The sequence below is a fragment of the Uloborus diversus genome, chromosome 6, assembly GCF_026930045.1.
Source record: "Uloborus diversus isolate 005 chromosome 6, Udiv.v.3.1, whole genome shotgun sequence".
NCBI lineage: Eukaryota > Metazoa > Arthropoda > Arachnida > Araneae > Uloboridae > Uloborus > Uloborus diversus.
In genome coordinates this window covers 72,911,219-72,932,409 of record NC_072736.1, presented here as the reverse complement: position 1 = coordinate 72,932,409, position 21,191 = coordinate 72,911,219, and the positions used below count along the sequence as shown (strand labels likewise).

At 34.3% G+C, this 21,191-nt stretch overlaps 1 protein-coding gene across 1 annotated transcript in view; it reads right to left on the bottom strand.

Moving 5' to 3' along the window:
• LOC129224098 (techylectin-5B-like) overlaps positions 1 to 1,540 on the bottom strand; it is a 143,704-nt gene extending 142,164 nt beyond the window's left edge. The window contains exon 1 of the mRNA XM_054858505.1: positions 1,363 to 1,540. Coding sequence (XP_054714480.1) covers positions 1,363 to 1,459 — 97 coding nt within the window. The 5' untranslated portion in view covers positions 1,460 to 1,540. The remainder of the gene's footprint in view (positions 1 to 1,362) is intronic.
• Positions 1,541 to 21,191: the final 19,651 nt, after the last annotated feature.

The window sequence follows — 21,191 nt, the reverse complement described above, 5'->3', positions numbered from 1 at the left end:
TTTTTATGCAGTGTATAAAAACCGCATAAAAAAATCGCAAAGAAAAAAAAAAAGTTTGAAACTTGACGAGTAGCTTTAAAAAGTTGTTTTCGCAATACAGTTAAAAAATGTTTTTTAAATGCGGTGGTAGGCACCACATAAAAGTGTCACATAAGTCACATAGAAAATAATCCAAAAACTTACAAAACAATTTTTAAACGAAATCAAAATAAATCAAGTGATGATAATGCTTGCCGAGCAGTCGGACAAAATTTTCCGAATAGGGAACTTTGGGAGGTCACAGTGACTTCCCATCGGGGTGCCTATGTCGTCACTTGAAGATACTACCTCGCACTCGTTTAAAAATTATTTCGTCAATTGAATCCCAATCTGATTAAAATTTTAATACACCGCACAAAAAAAAAAAGCGCATAAAAACAGGTTTGGGTGCATACAATGTTACGCACATTTCATATGCCAATATTTTTCTCCACACCCTACCTTCAGCTTCGTTCTTTCGGATTACTTTATTATTGTCATGAAAATAAATGGTCTGCATTAAATGACATCTAATAATAAAAACGTCGACGCTAAACTAAAAGTGTTTATAAACAATACTCTACTAATTAAATATTTGAGTTTTCATGTCTAGTTTACCCACAGATGATTTTGTCCACAATAATAAGATTATTAGTTTACAGGGCTTCAATAAAACTTTGAATATTTTTAAAAGAAGTTATGAAAGTGGAGAAAAGTAAATCATCGCTGACAGATATGAAAACACTATTTACGAATTCCGAAGAGCTGATATTATAATTTAAAAAAGTTTAAGCAAAAAGTTTAGTCTTAAAAACTATTATAATTAATCTCGATCGGCCGATTATTTTTTTTCCTGATTAATCGGTTATTTGGTACAATTGGCCAATTTGCCTATCGGAGCACCCCAAACTACTTTTGTATTAACAACCCCAAAATCATAATCTGGGTTTACCCACAGATTATGATTTTGTCCACAATAATAAGATTATTAGTTTACAGGGCTTCAATAAAACTTTGAATATTTTTAAAAGAAGTTATGAAAGTGGAGAAAAGTAAATCATCGCTGACAGATATGAAGACACTATTTACGAATTCTGAAGAGCTGATATTGTAATTAAAAAAAGTTTAAGCAAAAATTTTAGTCTTAAACACTATTATAATTAATCCCGATCGGCCGATTATTTTTTTCCTGATTAATCGGTTATTTGGTACAATTGGCCTATTTGCCTATCGGAGCATCCCAAACAACATTTGTATTAACATTCAATGAGTACTATTAAATTACTTCTAATTAGTGGTTAAATTTATTTTTAAAAAATCGAGTTTCAATTTTTAAAAGCTTACCTCTGTGGTGACCGCTGCGCCTGGGTTGGGTTGTATTTTGTTGTCTTGTATTAACAAAGCACAATACGATGACACTCATGAATGTAATTAAATTCATTTTAGAGCCACACCAAAAGTTTTAGCCGTGCTAAAATCGCGAAAATATCCTTTCACACACACAATAACGAATTCAATTGCGTTTTTTCAAACTGAACACAACTTATCATGAAAGAAAATGAAAGATTTCTGAAGCCGAGAGAACGCAAGACCGGATAAGGCCGGCAATATGTTTTTCTTCGAGGTGATCTTTCTCTTCCAGGCAGGGTGCTAAAAGCATCTATCAGTGTATTCATCACTTAAAAGTAAGAGCCATCTGCAGGTATATATTTCTGGTTTGACTCGCGCAAGAGGTCGTTTTTTGCTGATGGAACCGACATACATTCAGGGGCACCTCGAACGTACCTTTTGGGAGGTCGGAAATTCTCAAATTGCTGAATGGAATTCCAAATTAAATAAATTTATTAAAATACGGGTATGCACACAAAAATACATCTAACGAAAAAGGACATTCAAGCATTTAAAAAATTCTAATGCAGTCAAGTGCCCATACTTGGGGCAATTTTGAAATTTTACCTTTAGTAGAATATTAGTCAAATGTTTCCCATTTGAACGATGTATTCTATTTTTAGGATGTACCTTAGTATTTCACCTCAAGACAAGGTATAGATGTGTAGATATGTCCCTTTCAAAATAAAATAAAAGAAAATGTTTATTGTCCCAAGTTAGGGACCCTCTTCCCTAACTTGAGACACTTATTATTTTGATATTTCTTCCATGTATTCAGCATAAGATTATAGTTTGGGACACCAACTACCATTTTAAAGAAGTTTATTTTACAACCCATCAAAGAAAAAAAAATATTACTTGTAGTCCAGTCAATGAACACATTGTAGCGTGCATGGAATATGCGATAATTTTTGACTTCAGAATATTGTTAGGGGTCGTTAGTGAGTAAACATACTAAAAGTCCCCGACCCTGGGGGGTGAGCTAAAGGTGGGAGGGAGGGGGGAAGAAAATTTTGGGTTTTTCGAGAAAACGTCGGAAACGGTGAAAAAAAATGCGTTTAAAATAAAAATTCAAACTAAATAAACTTACTATGAAACTGCTTCTACAGATATTTGCCAAATTTTCTAAAATTTTCTAGGTATACATTATGAAAACTCGACGATTTTCGACGAAATTCTCTGTTTTTGTCAAACATTTACTCTTAGTACCTCCCAATATCAATATACATAAAAATTGTCAATGACAAAGTTGTAGATCGTAAAATTACCTTCAATTTGATATGTTACATTGTAGCATTTTATTCAACCAATCAAAAGTCATAGGACTTCAAACCCGCACCTTCATGGCAAAAAATGCAGCAATTGCCATTCATAAACACTAAACTGACTCGAACAGTCCAGTCAATAAATACATTAGAGCGTGCATGGAATGTGCGATAATTTTTGACTTCAGAAATTTGTTAGGCTTAGTTAGTAGGTAAACATATTGAAAGTCCCCGCCCCTGAGAGGAGAACTAAAGGTAGAGGGGGGGGGGGTTGCAAATTTTAGGTTTTTCCATGAAATCTCCAAAAGAGCGAAAAATATGTTCCAAATAAAAATGGAAGTTAACTGAATTTTCAATGAAATTGTTTTTATACATATTTGTCAAATATCAAGTTGATTTCGATGTATACGTTACTAAAAATAGTTAATTTTCGAAAAAAAAAAAAAAATTCAACTGACTCTTTTTCTCCCAGAGTGTCAAAGCCAAATATGCACTTAAGGGATCGGTAACAGGTCGAAATCATGCGACATGTCCACTGACGATTTTTTCATTTCGAAAATCCATCGACTGAACACTTAAACTACGGGTTTAAACTTGCGAGTAATAGTTAATGAAGCTAGTATCTAACCACTACGACATCCAGCAGACAAGCTATCAAAAGTTATGAATTTCTAACATGTACACTCAATGTCGGTGTTTTTCTTGAATGAGTATGGTGACGCTACTATTATAATTAACATTTTAACAATAGAAATTAGATATTTGCAATTGTCGAAAAATAATCTTTTGCAGTACTCTTTTTATTATATCATTACTAATCACGTTTTAAAAGTATTTTACAAATGAATACGGAATGACAGTAATTAAAAAATGAAAATATAACTTTACAAGGTGAAATCTTGGTATTCTTGAGGTGGAAATGTCGAGGCTCATCGGCATTGGAAACGGTGTCCACAGAGATTGGCAGTGTATCGGATGTCATCATCGTTGCCTTCGTCATGAATACATATTTTGGTGCCGTTGTTGCAATTGGTCTTGCAATGCAGGCATGCGACAGAGCAGTTTAGCGATGCTTTTCTACAACTGCACCTGCCGCTGTCACATCCTTTCGTGCATCGACAAAAAATCATTTTTAAGATTTCGTCAGGAGCAGCGTCCAACTCCGAGAGTTTTGGTCCCAAACCCATTTCGTTGACTCGATCGCCATTGGGCTCTTCCCCTAGGCACAGGTGTACTTGGTGGTATGTCCGGAATACGTGCTGCATAAGCGCTCTTTCAGTTGGAGGGAGAGTTGGAAAGATCAGGCTTCATGTTTGCAGCTATTTTGATGAAAGATTTGTATCGGAACTCATTCAGAGACTTTCCCGTGGCTGGAACACCATACTATGAGAGACCTCAATGGATTCAGGAGAAGAAGAACCGCTGACAAATACCTCAGATGCATGTTGTACGATTTTAGATCTCTGGTATAATTTAACAAACCTCACTTTACTCCTGCGATACGCTGCAGATGTTGAGTCGCAGCCTGTGGTTGCATGTAAAAATAACAAGTGGGCATTGTCCTTCATTTTCAAATCTTGTTGAAACTGTTGTGAGGAATATACAGCAGTCTTGACCTTTCCTCTGCCATGTTCTATCAGTATAGAATGTCGCGATCAGTTGGGGTTTCGGCAACCAAGAGAACAGCTAAGTCGACGTCTTCTCCAATAACAGCGACGGAAGAATTTTGCGATCTGACGATAGCTGTCGTCATAATATCAAAATCAGCATTACCTAAAGCTTGGAGTGTATTTATCCCGTTTTTCAACAGATTCATCTTCAACGGATTTATCAGCTGACTCTTATTGTGGACATTTGAAAGAAAATCATCTTGTTTAACTTTCACCTCACTTTCCAAACTTACATTGATGTCCTCACATCTCTTTAACCTATATCGTCGGTTCAGTTCTGCTGCTTTTGTACTTTCTGATGTGTCAGTGTACCCATCAAAAACCACTGTACGGCCCCTCCCGTTGTAATGGGTCCTTAAAAATTAACGTACCTATCGCAAATGGTTGATACAACTGTATCTTTCTGCCAAACAACTTTGTGGATTAAGAATCCCCCATCAACAACAAGTTCAAACTTAGTTAAATCCATGTCATGATTTCCTTAAATAAGGTGTATAAGGCTGACTTTCTGCATTTCCTCATCTCACTTTCGTTAAATGATTCTAAGGGGTAGGGAGCTAATTCACATTTCATGTAAATCTTCAAATCTTCGTCCGATTTCTTGCTAATGGCAATTCGCTGAAAAAGCATGAATGGATCCACCACAACCTTTTCATCGTTAATCTGAATTGTTGAGTTCATCGAGGAAACAGGGAGTGCGCGATCTTTCCGTGTTAGTTTGATGTTTGCGAAGGGCAAGTTTACTATTTTTGCCATTGCTTGTTTGCCAACTTTAACTGCTTTATGACATAAGACGCGTGGGCGCCTCACTTTAATCTCACCCCTTTCACGCCATCTTTTGAAAAAATGCCAGATGGCCAGTGACCTTGACAAATCGTACACTGTTCTTTTTACAATTTCAGAATTCCATTTGCGAAATATTTGTTCAAAACATTTCTTTCTTATTTATATAAAATAATTTATGAAAGAATAAACTTGCAAGTAACTGAAAACGTTTCGATAGTATCTTAGGCGGCTGGTGCCAAAAAAGTGGGGGTCAAAAGAAGTGTAGGGGTAAGGGGGTGTGGCCCATAAAGCTTTTTTTTTTGTAAAATAGGGCTATACTATTGGTACTTTAACATTTCTGATTTTATTTCTTCTAAAAATGTGAAATATGGCCTCAAAAATCGGGACGAATCGTAACTGTACACTTTCCATTTTAAAGTTAAATTCCAATGAAATAAGATGAGAAAAGTTCCTTTTTTGACAGTTTTAGTTTTTACCTTCGTGAAATAAATCAGTCCACAATGTAAAAAATCATTTTCAATCGATCATGAATCTTTGAAAAGTGAGGGGGCGTGGCCCGTCTACTTTTGGAAGTGAGGGAGCAGTTACCCCCCCCCCCTCCCTTGCCCACACGCACGAGCTGCCTATGGATAGTATTATTTTAATATGAATAAGGTATTAGTACGCTTTCAAACATTATGGACGTTCATTTACATATATTTACCTCGAAAAGTGTTGATAATTCTACGGAGACGATTGTAAAGAAAAGTTTATTGAGCTTTCAATTTTTTGAACAGGAAGCTTAGAAATTCTATAACTTTTGATTGGTTTAAGAAAAGTTAAGAAAGTAGCATATCAAATTCAAGGTAATTTAATGCTCTAAAACTTTGTCATTGACAATTTTTCTGAATACTGATACTAGGAGGCACTAAGAGTAAAGGTTTAAAAAAGGGAGAGAATTTCTTCGAAAATTATCGATTTTCATTACATGTACCCGAAAAATTGTTGAAATTTTGCAAAGATGTGAAGGAACAATTAAATAACAAGGGTATTTAGTTTAAATTATTATTTTAAACGCATTTTTTCTACCGTTTCTGACACGTATTCGAAAAACCCAAAATTTGCTTCCCCCCTCCCTCCCACCTTTAGCTCACTCCCTAGGGGCGGGGACTTTCAGTATGTTGACTTACTAACTACCCCTAACAATATTCTGAAGTCAAAAATTATCGCATATTCCATGCACGCTACACCCCTATTTTGAGCACTCATTGACTGGACTATTGATAGAAATAATGTTATTTTGTAAACTTTCAATGATTTTAGAAAGTAAACTTGCCCCTGAAATCATTGAATGTCTCACCATCCTTCTTAATTCTTTTGAATGTAATATTTCGGCTTTCTCTTCTATATTTAGAAGAGAGAATAAAAGCAATTGGTGAACCCAAATAATTATTACCGTAGTTTTTCTTTTAGCTCTCCATGTTCCTTATTTCACATCTTTTCAGATTCATTTTCCTTCCTTCATAATACGTGAAATTCACTACAAATAAATTAGCCTCATCTATATATTTAAGTTGTATTTTGGCAAAACGTCTTTTACTCATCAATAGATTCAAATATTTAACAATGACTACTGCTCTGTCCTGTTATGTATGGTATGACACATTTATTGTCATGAGAATGCCTCTCAATTCATAAAATTTCGTACCTATACGTTTTTGTTAGTACAATTATTCACTTTATTTCTTCAATATTCTTTATAGAAACTTTTTATGCCTGAGTATCCCAACTTAAAATAGTGTCCCAAGTTTGGAGCGTATTTTCAATTTTTGAAACTTTTTGAATAAATAAATCCTGCTGAATCAGTTGGGTGGAAATGAATTTGTTCAAATAAGGCACAGGTACGTAGCCCGAGACGAATTGTGAAGCAAATTTAAGCTAATACTGCTCAGTTAACGTAGGTAACCCAAAGTTATTTCCATACTTAAAAATCGTATATTTTTTCGAAATTTTCAAAATCATAAAAATAACCCATAAAGCTGATACATCAAAGTTCAATTCAATATAGCCTCACAAGATAACTATTCATTTATTCTGTAACACCATTTATTTCTTACTGGTGAAATACAAACAGGTGTATTAGCCCTCAAAACAAAATTCGGCTAAATGTCCCAAGTTAGGATAGTGTCCCAAGTATGGGCACTTTACTGTATCGCAATTTTGTCTCCATATTTGCCGAAGCGTCAGAAAATTATCTGAAAAAGTTAATTTTTTGAGAGGTCAGAGTGATCTCAAATCAGGGTGCCTCTGCACGTTCGATTTCAGTGATAAACACCGACAAACTTTTTTTCCATTTAGGTTTAAATGGCTTTGAGGCCGTGATAATGATAATGAAATCTATTGCCGACTTTATGGGTGCAGTGCTGTTATAGCAGACACTATAATTAGAGTTACCAGATGTCCGGATAGTCCAGATTTTACAAACAGTTCAGGGCCGAGCCTTGAAAAATGTCCGGAAGTTTTTACAGACGATATACTACACCCTGTTGGCATTTTTATTAAATTAATTAGGAAAAAGGTCACTTTTTATCCAACAAAACCCGAGCTACTTTTTGTGCTAATGAATATTGTAGGACTAGTTGTGGTAAAAAGAAACATAATTTCAATGTTTCAACTTCAGGTCCTTCTATTTCTTTCGGATGAATTGAGAGATAACTAATTGAGCAAAATACGACAACTTGTGCACATGTACAAATAAGAGCAATAAAAAAAAGAGTTTAAAAATCAGCAAACAGCTGTTTCGAAGCTATAAAAACAAGTCTCTTCATCAGTGCATAAAAGAAAAATGGTTCACGAAATCCGAACTAATGGACAAGTGAACAACTTGTTCACTTATGAAGTATTCTTTGTCAAACCGCATATTCATACAAATATTTATCGCTTTTTCATGAATTTTTTAGCTTTGTCAAGAATTTTTCGATCACCTTGTAATAGCTTTTAAAGAGCTCCATTGACATGCAGTGTGTGAATTTATACTTAAGATTTTTGCAGGGTTCTTCTGAACATAAACATACGACGGTTGGTGGTAGAAAATTTACAGCGAGTGGTCAATTACGTAACCAAAACCATAATCATCAGAAGTCTTGATTTTTTTTCTTGTCTTTGTCTAGCGCTATCCTTTTGGGTGGGACGACCCACATTCATAAAAAAATAAAAATCTCGGTAAAATACGGAGTCGTTGTGTAGTAAGAATTTCTTTCTCCTTTTTCAAGGTTGTCTGAGCCTCAATAGGTGGTAATGGTTGGTTTTCCTCCTGCACTCGCCATCACTAAACACTAGTTTGGGAAGGGTCAGTGGCGTACCCAGAAACTAGTTTTGGGGGGTGCAAATGATCTTTGCGGTTAAAACGCAATTTCTAGAGGAATCCCGCGATAAAAACTAAAGAGAAAAAAAAGCTATTTTTCCACGTTTTCTTCTACTAAGCAAAGTTATGAGTTTTTTTTTTAAATGGGGTTATAAAATTTGCAAAGAGAAGAAAAGTTGGGAAAAAGTTTAAAGCTGAAATTCTAAATGCCAACGGCATAGGTAGCTGATATGATCAAGCTCATCCCTACAAAATACTTGTGAGATGCTGGGTTTTATCAAACATTTTCATGAATAAAATTTGTTTTATTTCTGTAGCAGGAAAACAAAAAAATCCAAATAAAATAATATTTAATAGTTCCTATTGAGCATTCTCATTAAAAATATAAGAAATTCATTTTCAAGACTTACATTTTGAAATGTTACCTCTTTTTATGTAGGGCTGCCGAGAATGTGAGCCTAGTCGGAAACTAGGAATCCGGCCTAGGAGGAGGCTTTGCACAAAACTGAAACAATTTAGTCTGTAGAGGGTAAGGTTGCGGGAGGCCATGGCCCTTGGGAGCCCTGTTTTTAACTCCAAGTGAACATTCTCACTAATATTCAAAACTTGATGCCTCTGCTTATCAAGTCTTGGAGGATGCAAAATGTCCCTAGCACCCTCCTTTGGTGCGACACTGGGTACGTTATAACGTTTTGTAAATTCTTCCGAATAGCGTGGTCATTTGTCCTTTTTTTCCAGAAAGGCCTATCACTATAAACAATAGGGTTTTTAATAGGTTTTTAGGTGAAACTAATTCCCATAAAGACGGAGTTTTAATTTTTAGCTCAAATTTGAAAAAGCCATGTGTGGCATCAAATTACAGAGTAGGGGAGAGTGTTGTACCTTGGAACACTTTTCAAATTTTAACTTTTATCGTCAATTATTTGAATCAAATTTAAGATCTGAAAGTCACATTAAAATACCCCAGCATACTTCTATGCAGTATATTTTTAAAAATTCAGACAGTTTGAAAATAAAATATTGCCAGCCATTTAAAGCCAGTTCCAAGCTGTCCCAAGGTACAACATTCTATTTTACCTTGGAACACATCCTAAGGTACAAAATGCTTGGCTGTCCCAAGGTACAATCACCACGTGGTTTAAGAAAAACTAAAATGATGGTCAATCAGGATGCACTATCATTATTTTCTCATAAGCAAAATATTTAAAGCACTTCTCTTTTATAACAAAATAAACTTCAGTTGATTAAATTTACAAATACAAAGACTGAAAATGAAATAAAAATGAAGAAAATATTTACTTGGAGACATGAAATTTTCTTTCTCTCACAAAATCGTCAATTTTACTCATTTTATGCTGATTTTTACCATGGCACCATTAGTGATGAAGGTTACTATTAGAGATTACAAAAACATGGCTGCTAAAAATAGATTCTAAGAAATAAGCAGTGTCCCAAGGTACAAACGTCCCCAGGTACAACACTCTCCCCTATGGGTTTTGCAAGAAAAAGTCTGAAATCATCAAGTATATGCAGTATCTCTCCTATTGAAAAAATTACTGGCAATATGTGTTCACTGATTTTGGAAATTCATATACCTGTTCTGCCGTGGGAAGAAGTAAAGGTGATCAACATTTTTTTTTTTTTTTGTGATCTATGTACTTCAGCTTTATTGTACAAGTTTGCTTATTTGGTTTCCGCTGAAAAGAAACTACGGAAAAAAACTTCATATTCAAACATTTCCCTGTTAGTATTTAATCCGAAACCCGTTTCTTCAAAGAACTCAAAAACTCATTTTTGCAGAGACTGCCCTTTGCCTTCCCAAGGCATTGTTGCTCTTAATTTGAAATAAATATCTCTATTTGTTCCAGAGCTATAAATCTTCAGCTAATAAAACTAAAAAAATCAGTCCCTGTTTTTGTATGGAGTTGGTTCCACCTTTTCCTAATTTTATTATTTTTTTTCTCAAATATGTATTGTTGTATTACCTTACTATTAAAATTTCTTCGGAAAAGTTTCTTTGGATAGTTTCAGCAACTGAACAGCTCATTGTTATGATTTTGTCTGGTATAACACGTGACACCAAAACGTATAAACACACGCCCACGAGAAAAAAAAAAAAGGCTAATCTATTTGTCACTTGCTTCAAAAAATATCCATAATACAGTTGCGCGCTAGAAAACTTTAGCAGCCAGTAACCAGTTTAAAGGTTATCTCAGCTTCTATGAGAAGTTTGCAACATCCAGCTCTGCTATATGTCATACTGATGATAACTAACAAGGATGAAACTGCAGTCTTTGGATGCCGAATCGAGCTGTTTGGTATTTGCTTGCATACTGTACAGTAGGGTGGGCCGAAAAAACTTTTTTTGGAAATCTGGTTTTGGATAGTGCGGAAAAGTTGTTATATGGGCCCGTTATTACCCATAAAAAATTTCGCTAAATTTGTTTAATATTTAGCCGGCGCTATTTGACCTTGAAAAACTGAAAAAAAGAGCAAAAATGCACTTAAAAAAAAAAAAAAAAAGAAAATGGGGGGAGGGGGGGTTAAAAATAAAAACTTGAAGCTAGTTTCAGCAAACATTAGAAGTATCTGTCAGTGAATTAGTTGAAATCCTCAAAGACTTTTATACATTTCGTAGAATATTTAGCTACGCTCCTTTAAGACTGACACATGGGAAAAATGAAAAAAAAAAAAAAATTTTAAGTAGTTTCAAAATAAGTAAATACTGAAATGTTACGCAATACGTCACTTAGAAAAAACAGTGAAAATTCGATCAATTCTATGCGACATTTGTTCGCCAATTTTAAAAAGTGCATACACTCAAATAAAAAATAGTTACATAAGATGCTAATTTTTTAATCTTCGGTTCCAATTGTTTCTCCTGGATAATAAACGGCGCTCAACTGCTTCTATTATTGCTAAGATTATGTTATAACTATTTTATATATGTTTGACAAATAGAGCCCTTGAGTATTAAAAAAATGTGAATCCTCGGAAGTCTTTTAAACGGGAGCCTGACATTTCGAATGTCATTGCATTATTATCTTTGTTTTAGTATACAACACGACTGTTATGTAGAAACGCGCGAAAAAGAAAGTATTGCGAGCAAGCACAAGTAGTCTTCTATTTGGACCTGGAAGAGATTTGTCTCCTCCCGATGCTTTATTTCTTCCAACATATGAGGACATTATCAGATGTTATCAAATCACTAACAAGGAGAGGTTACGGTCTCGGAAATTCAGATCGAGATGAGATTTGGTAGATTAGTAGTATCCTTTAAGGGTACTCTCAGGGTAAAATAATAAAGCGCACTATCCATAAAATTCCGAGAAAACAGCCTTTAAAGATTTACGCGCAACTTATAAACTTGTAGAGATTGTTCGTAAACAAGCGCCCGGTGGTCATGTGGGCAGCGCTCTGGGGTTCCATGCGGCCGATCCGAGTTCAAATCCTATGCAAGTTTCTTTTTTGTTCATTTTATGAAGTGACTATTACCGCTTTTTGCAGTTTGAATTGAAGGTAATACTTAATTTAAAAAATATGATGTATTTTTAATGTGTGATAGTACATTAAATTTCTATTTACTATTCTCACAAACAAGTGATTACACATTTTTAGATATTATAAACTTTGACGAAGTAAATGATTTTTGCAATAAATGCATAATCAGTTTCTTTGTGGATGAGTAAGAAGAATGTTGTTTTATTGTATATAAGCAGGTAGTCAAATTTTAAAAACCCTAACCACACTTATCGAGCAATGGTTTGGCTCCTTGATTCTGTTATTTGTAAATTTGTCGTCTGCTGTATTTTACATTGAATATTCAACTCTTTATTTTCCATCTAATTATCGTCTGCAATGTTCATGTTTGTTTTCATCATTAAATTTATTTATCGTCTGTGCTGTATATTAGACTGGAAAATTCTATACCGTGAAAAAGGATTTGAGTTTTTTAAATATTGTGAATCGAAATGGTCGGTTATTGAAGTAACCCTGAAACGAATAAAATCTGTTAACAAAATGGATAAAAATTCATTGCACAGTGAAATGTTGAAGCAGAGATTAAAAGATGCTGTCGTTTATTACGAGAGCTTGCTTACTGAAAATCATTTGATTGCATCAGAATCATATCAAGTTCAATTTCTCGCTTCCATTTTTATAGACAGGTAAAGAATTTAATAAAACGTATACAAAATTGCGCGTATCTCGTTGAAAATAATAGAGAAATGAATACCCGTGAAGACTGCATAAAATACAATCAATTGTCCATCATCAACTGTCATCACCAATTTTTGATAAAATGATTCGATGCCTGGTATACTTCTAAACTTTCTGACAAAAGAGAAATTTTCCTGAATGTAAATGAAGTATGTTCCAACGACTCTTTTACAAAGAAGTTGTTCCTGTAAGCAATCTTCCTTTATAAATTGTGCGAGATGTCAAAACAGTTTTTGTTTTCCATGTTTTTATGATAAATATAATTCTGGTGTATGTATATAAATAACAACTATATTGCTAAAAATCATCTATAAATTAAGCTCTACAGTGATTTTGTAGCCGTTGTAATTCAAATTTTAACTTGTATCGATTTAATTTATCTCCATTTTCTCTATTAAAGTGCTTTACGTGTTCAAAAATTTCGCATTATCTTCAATTCAAATTGCACAAAGCTGTAACAGTCACTTTATAAATGAACAAAAAAGAAACTTGCAGTGGATTTGAACTCGGATCGGACGCATGGAACCCCAGAGCGCTGCCCACATGACCACCAGGCGCTTGTTTACGAACAACCTCTACTAGTTTATAAGTTGCGCGCAAATCTTTAAAGGCTGTTTTCTCGGAATTTTATGGATAGTGCGCTTTATTACTTTACCCTGAGAGTACCCTTAAAGGATACTACTAATCTACCAAATCTCATCCCGATCTGAATTTCCGAGACCGTAACCTCTCCTTGTAAGATGCAAATAAAGGGAGAAGGAAGTAAGCAACCATCTTCAGCAAGTGTGGCAGCTGTAGTTGCAAAAAAAGTTATTGATATTTGGGGGCGTGCTTCCCTTCCCCTTGTTTCGATAAGAAGAGTGATTGCCATGATTTTATCTTATTATTCTAAATATAATAGCGCAACAAAAAATGCTAAAAATATAAAGACGCAACTTTTACAATCAAAGCTAGGCAAATTTAAAGCAGAGGAAACAACTTTGTTTGACATTTGTGCCTGCAAATGCGCAGATTTATATTCGTGTAATTGCAGAAAAAAAGCAAAAGTCCCTGATAGAGAAAAACAATTTCTAATTGATCAAAGGACAGTAAGGAAAATGGCTATTGGAAAAGTGGATAAGGTAACAAATAATGCATATTTCGCTCATCCTGAACAGCTACTGTTGACAATGTTGTTTGACTCAAGAAAATGCATTCGGGAATTAGCTGTTAGGTGCATTCTGAACTCTAGAAATAAGAAGACGAAGAGCTCGGATGGTTACGATTTTTTAAGCGTCCTAAACTCAATTTTGAAGTCATTGATTATGCTGATTTAGTCCATTGGGCAAACTGTGTTGCAGCAGAGCCACCTCTTACAATGCATCTAAAAGACCAACAATTGAAAGAAATGTACAAAGAACAGCCTACAGCTGTTTCGAGAAATTTCCCTGTCACACGGAAGCTGTGAAACGTTGTGTGAAACTAATAAACGAAGCTGCAATATAAGTTCGTGGTGAAACTGCACAAGATGGATACATTCCTGCCAAACTTCAAGCTAGGAAAGAGCTTCCATCATTTGATAACAAGGGACAATATTATTCCAAAAAATAATATTCATTATGCATGAGGTATTATAAATCAAATTTGGATATTTCTTTTTCAAAATTTTACTATCTTTATATGTAATTCTAGGAAATGTATGATATTATTGCGTGATAATAATTACTATGATTAATAGTGCTATTTAATTAATTAGTCTATGATTTAATTTTGAAAAATAATTTTCACAATGGTTTTTAAAAAAATTCAATATTTTTTCATTTTTCTCATATTTTTTGATGTCCGAAAGGAGTGGTTAAATGCTCCTTAAAATTAATGAAACATTTTATGGGCTCGAACTGGCTCATTATAAAACATTTTCGGTGCATTCCATCAAAATATTTGGAATTTAGTTTTTTAAAAAAAATTTCGACAAAAATGCATTTTTCTCATTTTTTTTCGGTTTTTTAGTGTCGAATAGCGCCGGCTAGATATTTTTTAATATCCAAGAAATTTTTTGTGAGTGCTAACTAGCTCATCACGCAACTTTTGCGCACCATCCAAAAATTGATTTTGAAAAAAAAATTTTTTCGGCTTATTTCGGCCCACCCTACTGTACAGTTATAAGTTGTATTTTAGCACCGGATCTGTTAACCAACCGGTAAAACGAATAAAATAAACGGTTCACGAATAACTATTACGGGTACCCTCGGAAACAGGGAACGGTCGCACCGGTGCCATCGCAAACGCTGAAAAACGGCAAACGGCTCTTCTTTGAAGTCACCTACAAGCGTTCGAAAATGCTTGCGGTCACTCTCTGGCAATGGATCTGGTTGCAACCACTCTCACCACAGTCTAGAACTGGTTAGCGAGATCACATGATAGTTTTGGCGAATCCGGTCGTTTTACCCCCTCTTTGATTGGAGCGTCTTCTGCTGCTGAACTAGAACTAATCGCGTTGTAATTACGAGTGCTCGGAAACAAAGCTGTTCTACCAGAAAACTATCACTGATGCCGTAACCGCAACCTGACCAACCACGCGGTGTAACCGGTGAACCGTTTTCCGAATGCAGCCCTGGAGTACGAAGAAATAATTTTCTGAATCATATTCAGTTTAGTTATTTAGTTATTTTTTTGCTTTTTTTAAAGTTGGAAACCTACTACTTTCTTGAATTTAATTTATCTATCGCTTCTCATTTTGATGCAGACTATGGGTTTGTGCTTTTCCGTGTGAAACGAAAAGAATTCCAATAACTGTTAGGAAAAGTATGGGTACATTCGGAAATAGGCACCGGTTGCGCTGGTGCCACCGCAAGCAGTCGAAAACGAATTGCGACTCAATCGTTTCCGAATGCTTGTGGTGGCACCCAAGGACGTAGCCAAGGGGGGGGGGTCCATGGGGTCCGGACCCCCCCCCCCCTTCCCGAAAGAACACTGTCTGCTTTTTCTCGGTTGTTGCACCTCACGTCAACAAAAATTTTCCAAAGAGAGAAATTTTATGAAACCCGGTATTTTCCCCTTAAATATTCCCATTAATCAGCAGTTTTCCCGCATCCGAGTCAATTCAGAACACGAGAACCTCGTGCAATAACTGCAGTTTCCCAGTTGCCGCCTGTCTTTTACTGTGTTGCGTACTGCGTCCGAAAACGAAGAATTTCCGTATTCTTTCAACCCAGCAGGGTTGTGACCTTGAAATTCGGCCCCTTTCCCTCAGCCCACCAGATTGCCATCGGCTAAGTAATTGTCAACAAACATTCCCCAGTCTCTTAGGGGTGGTTTTCTTTCTTTCTTTCTTTTTTTTTTTTTTTTGTTTCGACTCCTTTCCCGTTTGGAATTGATTTCCTAGACACATGCTGCACGAAGGACAGCCAGAGTGAGGTGCATCCCTGGTGAATCAGTAATTGAAATTCCTATTATTTTCTGTTTTAACACACAGTATCTTTCTACCACACACTTACAGGAAACATATCTTGAACGAAATTGTAATCAGAAGAAAATTAAGTTTACGCAAACTAGGTAAGTTGTAGTGTTTCCTTTTAAAGTTTTCTTAATAATACGAGCAATTTTATGTGTTAATTTGTTTTCCCATTTAAAAACTAAGTTCAGACAGCAACGAAAAAGAAATTCTACACATTTCGCGTGTCTGAGGATGAGAAAAAAATAAACATTAATTATTAATTAACTAATTTTTGTTCTTTATATTTTTGGTATGATTCATTTCAGATTTATTTTATATTTTGATTAATAATCCTATTTAAACTTTTAGTTTATTTTTAACAATAATAGATTAATTATCTCCCCGAAAGCTTACAACTTTTAAACTGTAATCCTGAAAAATTCTTTTTTTTTTTTTTTTTGAACATTTGTGTCTTATCTTTAGCACAAACTAGATTTTTACGGATGTTTTTCCACTCAATATTTAAACATGACCGTGAAACATATTAAATGTCCAAAAAGTATTTTTGTTTGAAGGTAAAATAAGTGAATAAATAAAATTTGAAGTTGTTGCAACGAAATTACTTTTCGCTGTATCAAAATTTTATAAAGCGAAGAATGAAACTGAAAATTACTCAAATATTTTACTGTGATCAGTTTATGAAATTGCAAGTTCGGCCATATAAACACATGTAATTTAAAAGTAGTTATTTGAAATTCGTACTTTTAAATCTTACTGAATTGTGAGTCTATGGTCCGAAGAGAAGAGCGGTTAGTCATTTTTAACTGAAGAAAAAAATCTTTCTTCGATGTTGTTCCGTTTTTCAAGAGAAGCATATTTGTATTTGCTTCATTGGAATAAATTATCTAATCGTTATTTACCGCCATTGTACTGAGGATTTATTTACTAAGCATCTATACATCCATCATTAGTAAATTGCGATGGTAGCATTAAATGTAACAAAAAACGGACATGTGCATTTAACTATAAATTGGTGAAAATTTCTGCTATTTACTGAGTTACAAGCAAATAATTAAAAAAGGTGAATGCGAGGTAAATTTTCTTGTGTTTTTCACTTCTATATTAGATTTCTTTTTAACTCTTAATTTCTAAAATTTTTTGCTATTTCTTGCAATAGAATATGTTTTACTAACATGACATAAAAGAAAGAAAAAAAAGTCAATACCTACGTTATAAAATATGATATGCTTTCGAGAATACAGGATGATTACAAAATTGCTTCTAAAATGGAAGTTATGCCAATTTGAAAATGAGAGAATCAGAAGTGTTATTATTGTTATTTGAATTTTGGAAGGTAGATTTAAATCATTACTGGATTTTTAACCACAATCATTCTAAGAATTTTTTACAAAAGATTGTTTTAGACTTTGGAACATCAGATGACTGAGGAGCAAAAAATTTACAAACAGAGGCTATAAGAAACTTATAAGTTTTGATTCCAAAAATTGGCTAGCTTTATTCATTGCATATAGTTGAAAATGTATCTAAGTTGATGCTACGGTATTATAGCAATCTCAAACGGGACGAAGATTACCTTAATGATCAAAATTTGACGTTTGACTCCAATTTATGAAATTTTCGAGTCTGACACTTGCTTACTGCTAATAAAGACAGTAAAGTAACCAGGTTATAATCAAATATTGTCACGATAATTCGTAATAGAGCATATTGCCATTTTCCCTGTAGTTGTTTACAATTATATTTTTAATTTGAAAAAGACTGAAGTACAGAAGTTGTTTTGTATCAGCAGAATAAACAGAACTCGTGTTTGGTGGTGAGATAGGTGGGTGCGATGCCTCCTCTTGATCTTTTAAATGAAGCATCAAATTGAAAACATCAGAGGAAAATCGCCAATAATGTTCAAATCATTCATGACCTTATAAAAAACATTTATAAAAAGCAATCATTTGCATTTTTTCCAAAATGTTGTTAAAATAAAAATACACAGATGCTTAGTTTCATTCATTATACATTCCATTACTCGATAGGTAAAAGATCTCTCAGGTAGTCGTTTGGCTTGACAAAATTGAACCCCTAGTGCAGTTTCGCATCGAAGAGAGCTCAAGTGTCTCCATCTGGTGGAAACTCGGCATCAAAATTTCTTGTGCCAGTCACATCTGCGCCTTAATGGTAGCATTTGAAAGACTAGATGCCACATCGGTGGTTCGCACTAGGTCCGAAAAGGCTAAAGCCTCTTAACGAAGCCCCATTAGAAAAAATAATACCATAGCGGATCCTAAGATAGCTTATTTTACCAATTCGTTGCAAAAAAAAATAATAATAACGATTAAAAAAAAAAAAAAGAAACGGCAATACGCCTTTTTAAAAAAAAATGATTCCAGCAAAGGAAGTCTCCGTCCATCAAAGAGATACAATTGTTTGTTCAAGATTTTAAATGATGGTTAGAAATGATAATTAGAAAACGGATAAAATTAGAAATTTCATTCAATTTCGTATTATCAAAAGAATGTTATAAACGTAGATAAATAAAGAACTAGTTCAAGCTTTTTAAATGAAACCTTGCTAATATTTTCGTCGAGAGGGTGGTTGAATTTTGCCAGAAATCTTGATCAAATCGGGCAGGGTGGCGGAATTACGTTATTTAGCATTCATACAGTTATACATTCGACGCGATAGATATAGATTTACTTATTTTTTCAAATAAAATGACTTGTACATATTTTGTTGAAATATATTACAAAGCTTTAATATTTTATTAAATTATCACCTGCATTTTCCAAGTAATCCCTAGAACAGTTTTCGTTTTCCGATTTTTTTTTATTGTGACTTTTTTATTAATAGGAATTATTATACTATCCCTCATTTTCAAAGCATCAGAACAGAGGAAGCTTATGTGATGGAATTTTTCTATCCATGTTTGGAAACTTAGTATGGGATAACTTTTAGTTTAACGTTAATTTTATAAACTGTCAATAATTTCTTTGCCACTTAATGTAAAATTTCTGTTTACTAATTTTAACAATTGCTCCATCAATTTCAATTATTTAATTAATTTTACTTAATTATCATATTTTAATAATTAGTTTTAATTGGATTTATTTTTTTAACGTGAATATGAGCTACTAATTTTGCTTTAGCATGCTTCCTCTTTTGAAGCTCGCTCAACCTTGGACCCCCCCCTTAACAAAGTTCTAGCTACGTGCCTGTAGGCACCGGTGCGACCGGTGCCTGTTTCCGAATTTAGCCTGTGCAGTTGACCACGAAAACTCTTAACTCAATTTGTGACTGAGCTTCTTTCTATCAAAACGAACATTGGAACAGTGCGATCGGCAGAGTGTCGGACTCGGGGCCGGAGGGTCCTGGGTTCGAACCTCGATGGTCGAAGATCCACCGTCGTCATTAAAGGGGACTGGGCGACGTTAAATATGCTCGTGGTCTCAATGTCCTCCAAGTGAAACGATACCTCTGGGGGTGTTAGCACTAGGTAGCTATTAGCTCCTAGACTAGTTCTAAATTCTCATTAACTGTTCGATCCGGTGATGGTGCTGCCATCTATCGGTATATAAAATAATGGAGGCAAGGCACTTAGTATGCAGTCCTCGACATAAATACAGTTGTAGTCAGTTGTGACTCTGAATAGGAATAGGAACAGTGCGAAATGAAATAGCGCCCAAGATAGGCGTGTCTGTAATATTTTATGTTTAAAACTGTAACATAATATGCCCTAAATAGTGTATTAACTATTTATACGTCTTTGTTGTTACCAGCAAATCTTTTTTATTAGCTCTTTCTTATGAGTCTCATTTTGAATTAACATTTTAATGTGGATCTGAAAGCCCAGTCAGGATATTTAACTAGAAGCAGTTCAAGAAACGAAAAGAATACGATGGATCAACAAATTGAAAGGTAAGTGAATCTGATTGAACTTTGAGTTTATAGATTGAGCAACCGTGTAAATTTTACTCCTATTGATCTATACACAAATGCATTTAACTGAAAATTTTCACTTTGTATTTGATGTACTGTCATACATTCATTGTAATAGTAATCAGTGAACATGTTTGAAGTCGAAGTTCTCCTATTTACAGTGATTTACCATTATGTTATCCTTGCATTAAAAGTTTTGGTTACTAGTGGACCGCTTTAAAGTAAGCAAATGTTGCTTTTTAGCGATCGTTAACCGATTGGCGTTTCATTAATATGAATATTCCAAACTCTTGAAAAAGAACTTAATTGACCTATGATTTTAGAAATTGAGCAACTGTGAATTTTATTCCTATAGATCTATATGTACGCAAATGCATTTTACTTAAATATTTCCCTTGGACTTCATACGTTTCATGCATTTATTGTAATTATTCAGGGATTCTCTGTAAGAAGTCTAAGTTCTCGTATTTACAATGAGTCTACCATTATTTTTTCATTGCAGTGAAAGTTTAGGGAACTACGGACTGATTTCAAGCAAGTGTTGTAATTTAGCAGATCGTTAAACGATTGACATTTCATCAATATAAAAATTTGATCTCTCGAAAGTGAACTTGATTGACCTTTGATTTTAGACATTGAGCAACTGTGAATTTTATTCCTTTAGATCTATGTGTTCGCAAATGCATTTTGCTTAAATATTTCCCTTGGACTTCATAAGGGTCGTGCATTCATTGTAATTGTTCAGGGATGCTGTATAAAGTCTAAGTTCTCGTATTTACAATGAGTCTACCATTATTTTTTCATTGAATGAAAGTTTTGGGAACTATGGACTGATTTTAAGCAAGTGTTGCAATTTAGCAGATCGTTAAACGATTAGCATTTCATCAGTATGAAAATTCGATCTCTTGAAAGTGAATTTGATTGACCTTTGATTGATTTTAGAAGTGAACAACCGTAGTTTTTCACTTATGGATCTATACGTAGATGCATTTTACTGAAACATTTCACTTGGATTTCATACAGATCATACATTCATTGTAATTATTCAGGGATTACTATTTATTGTTATTATTCAGGGGACGTATTTACAATTAATTTATAATTATTTTGTCCTTGCAGTGAACGTTTTGGGAACTGTC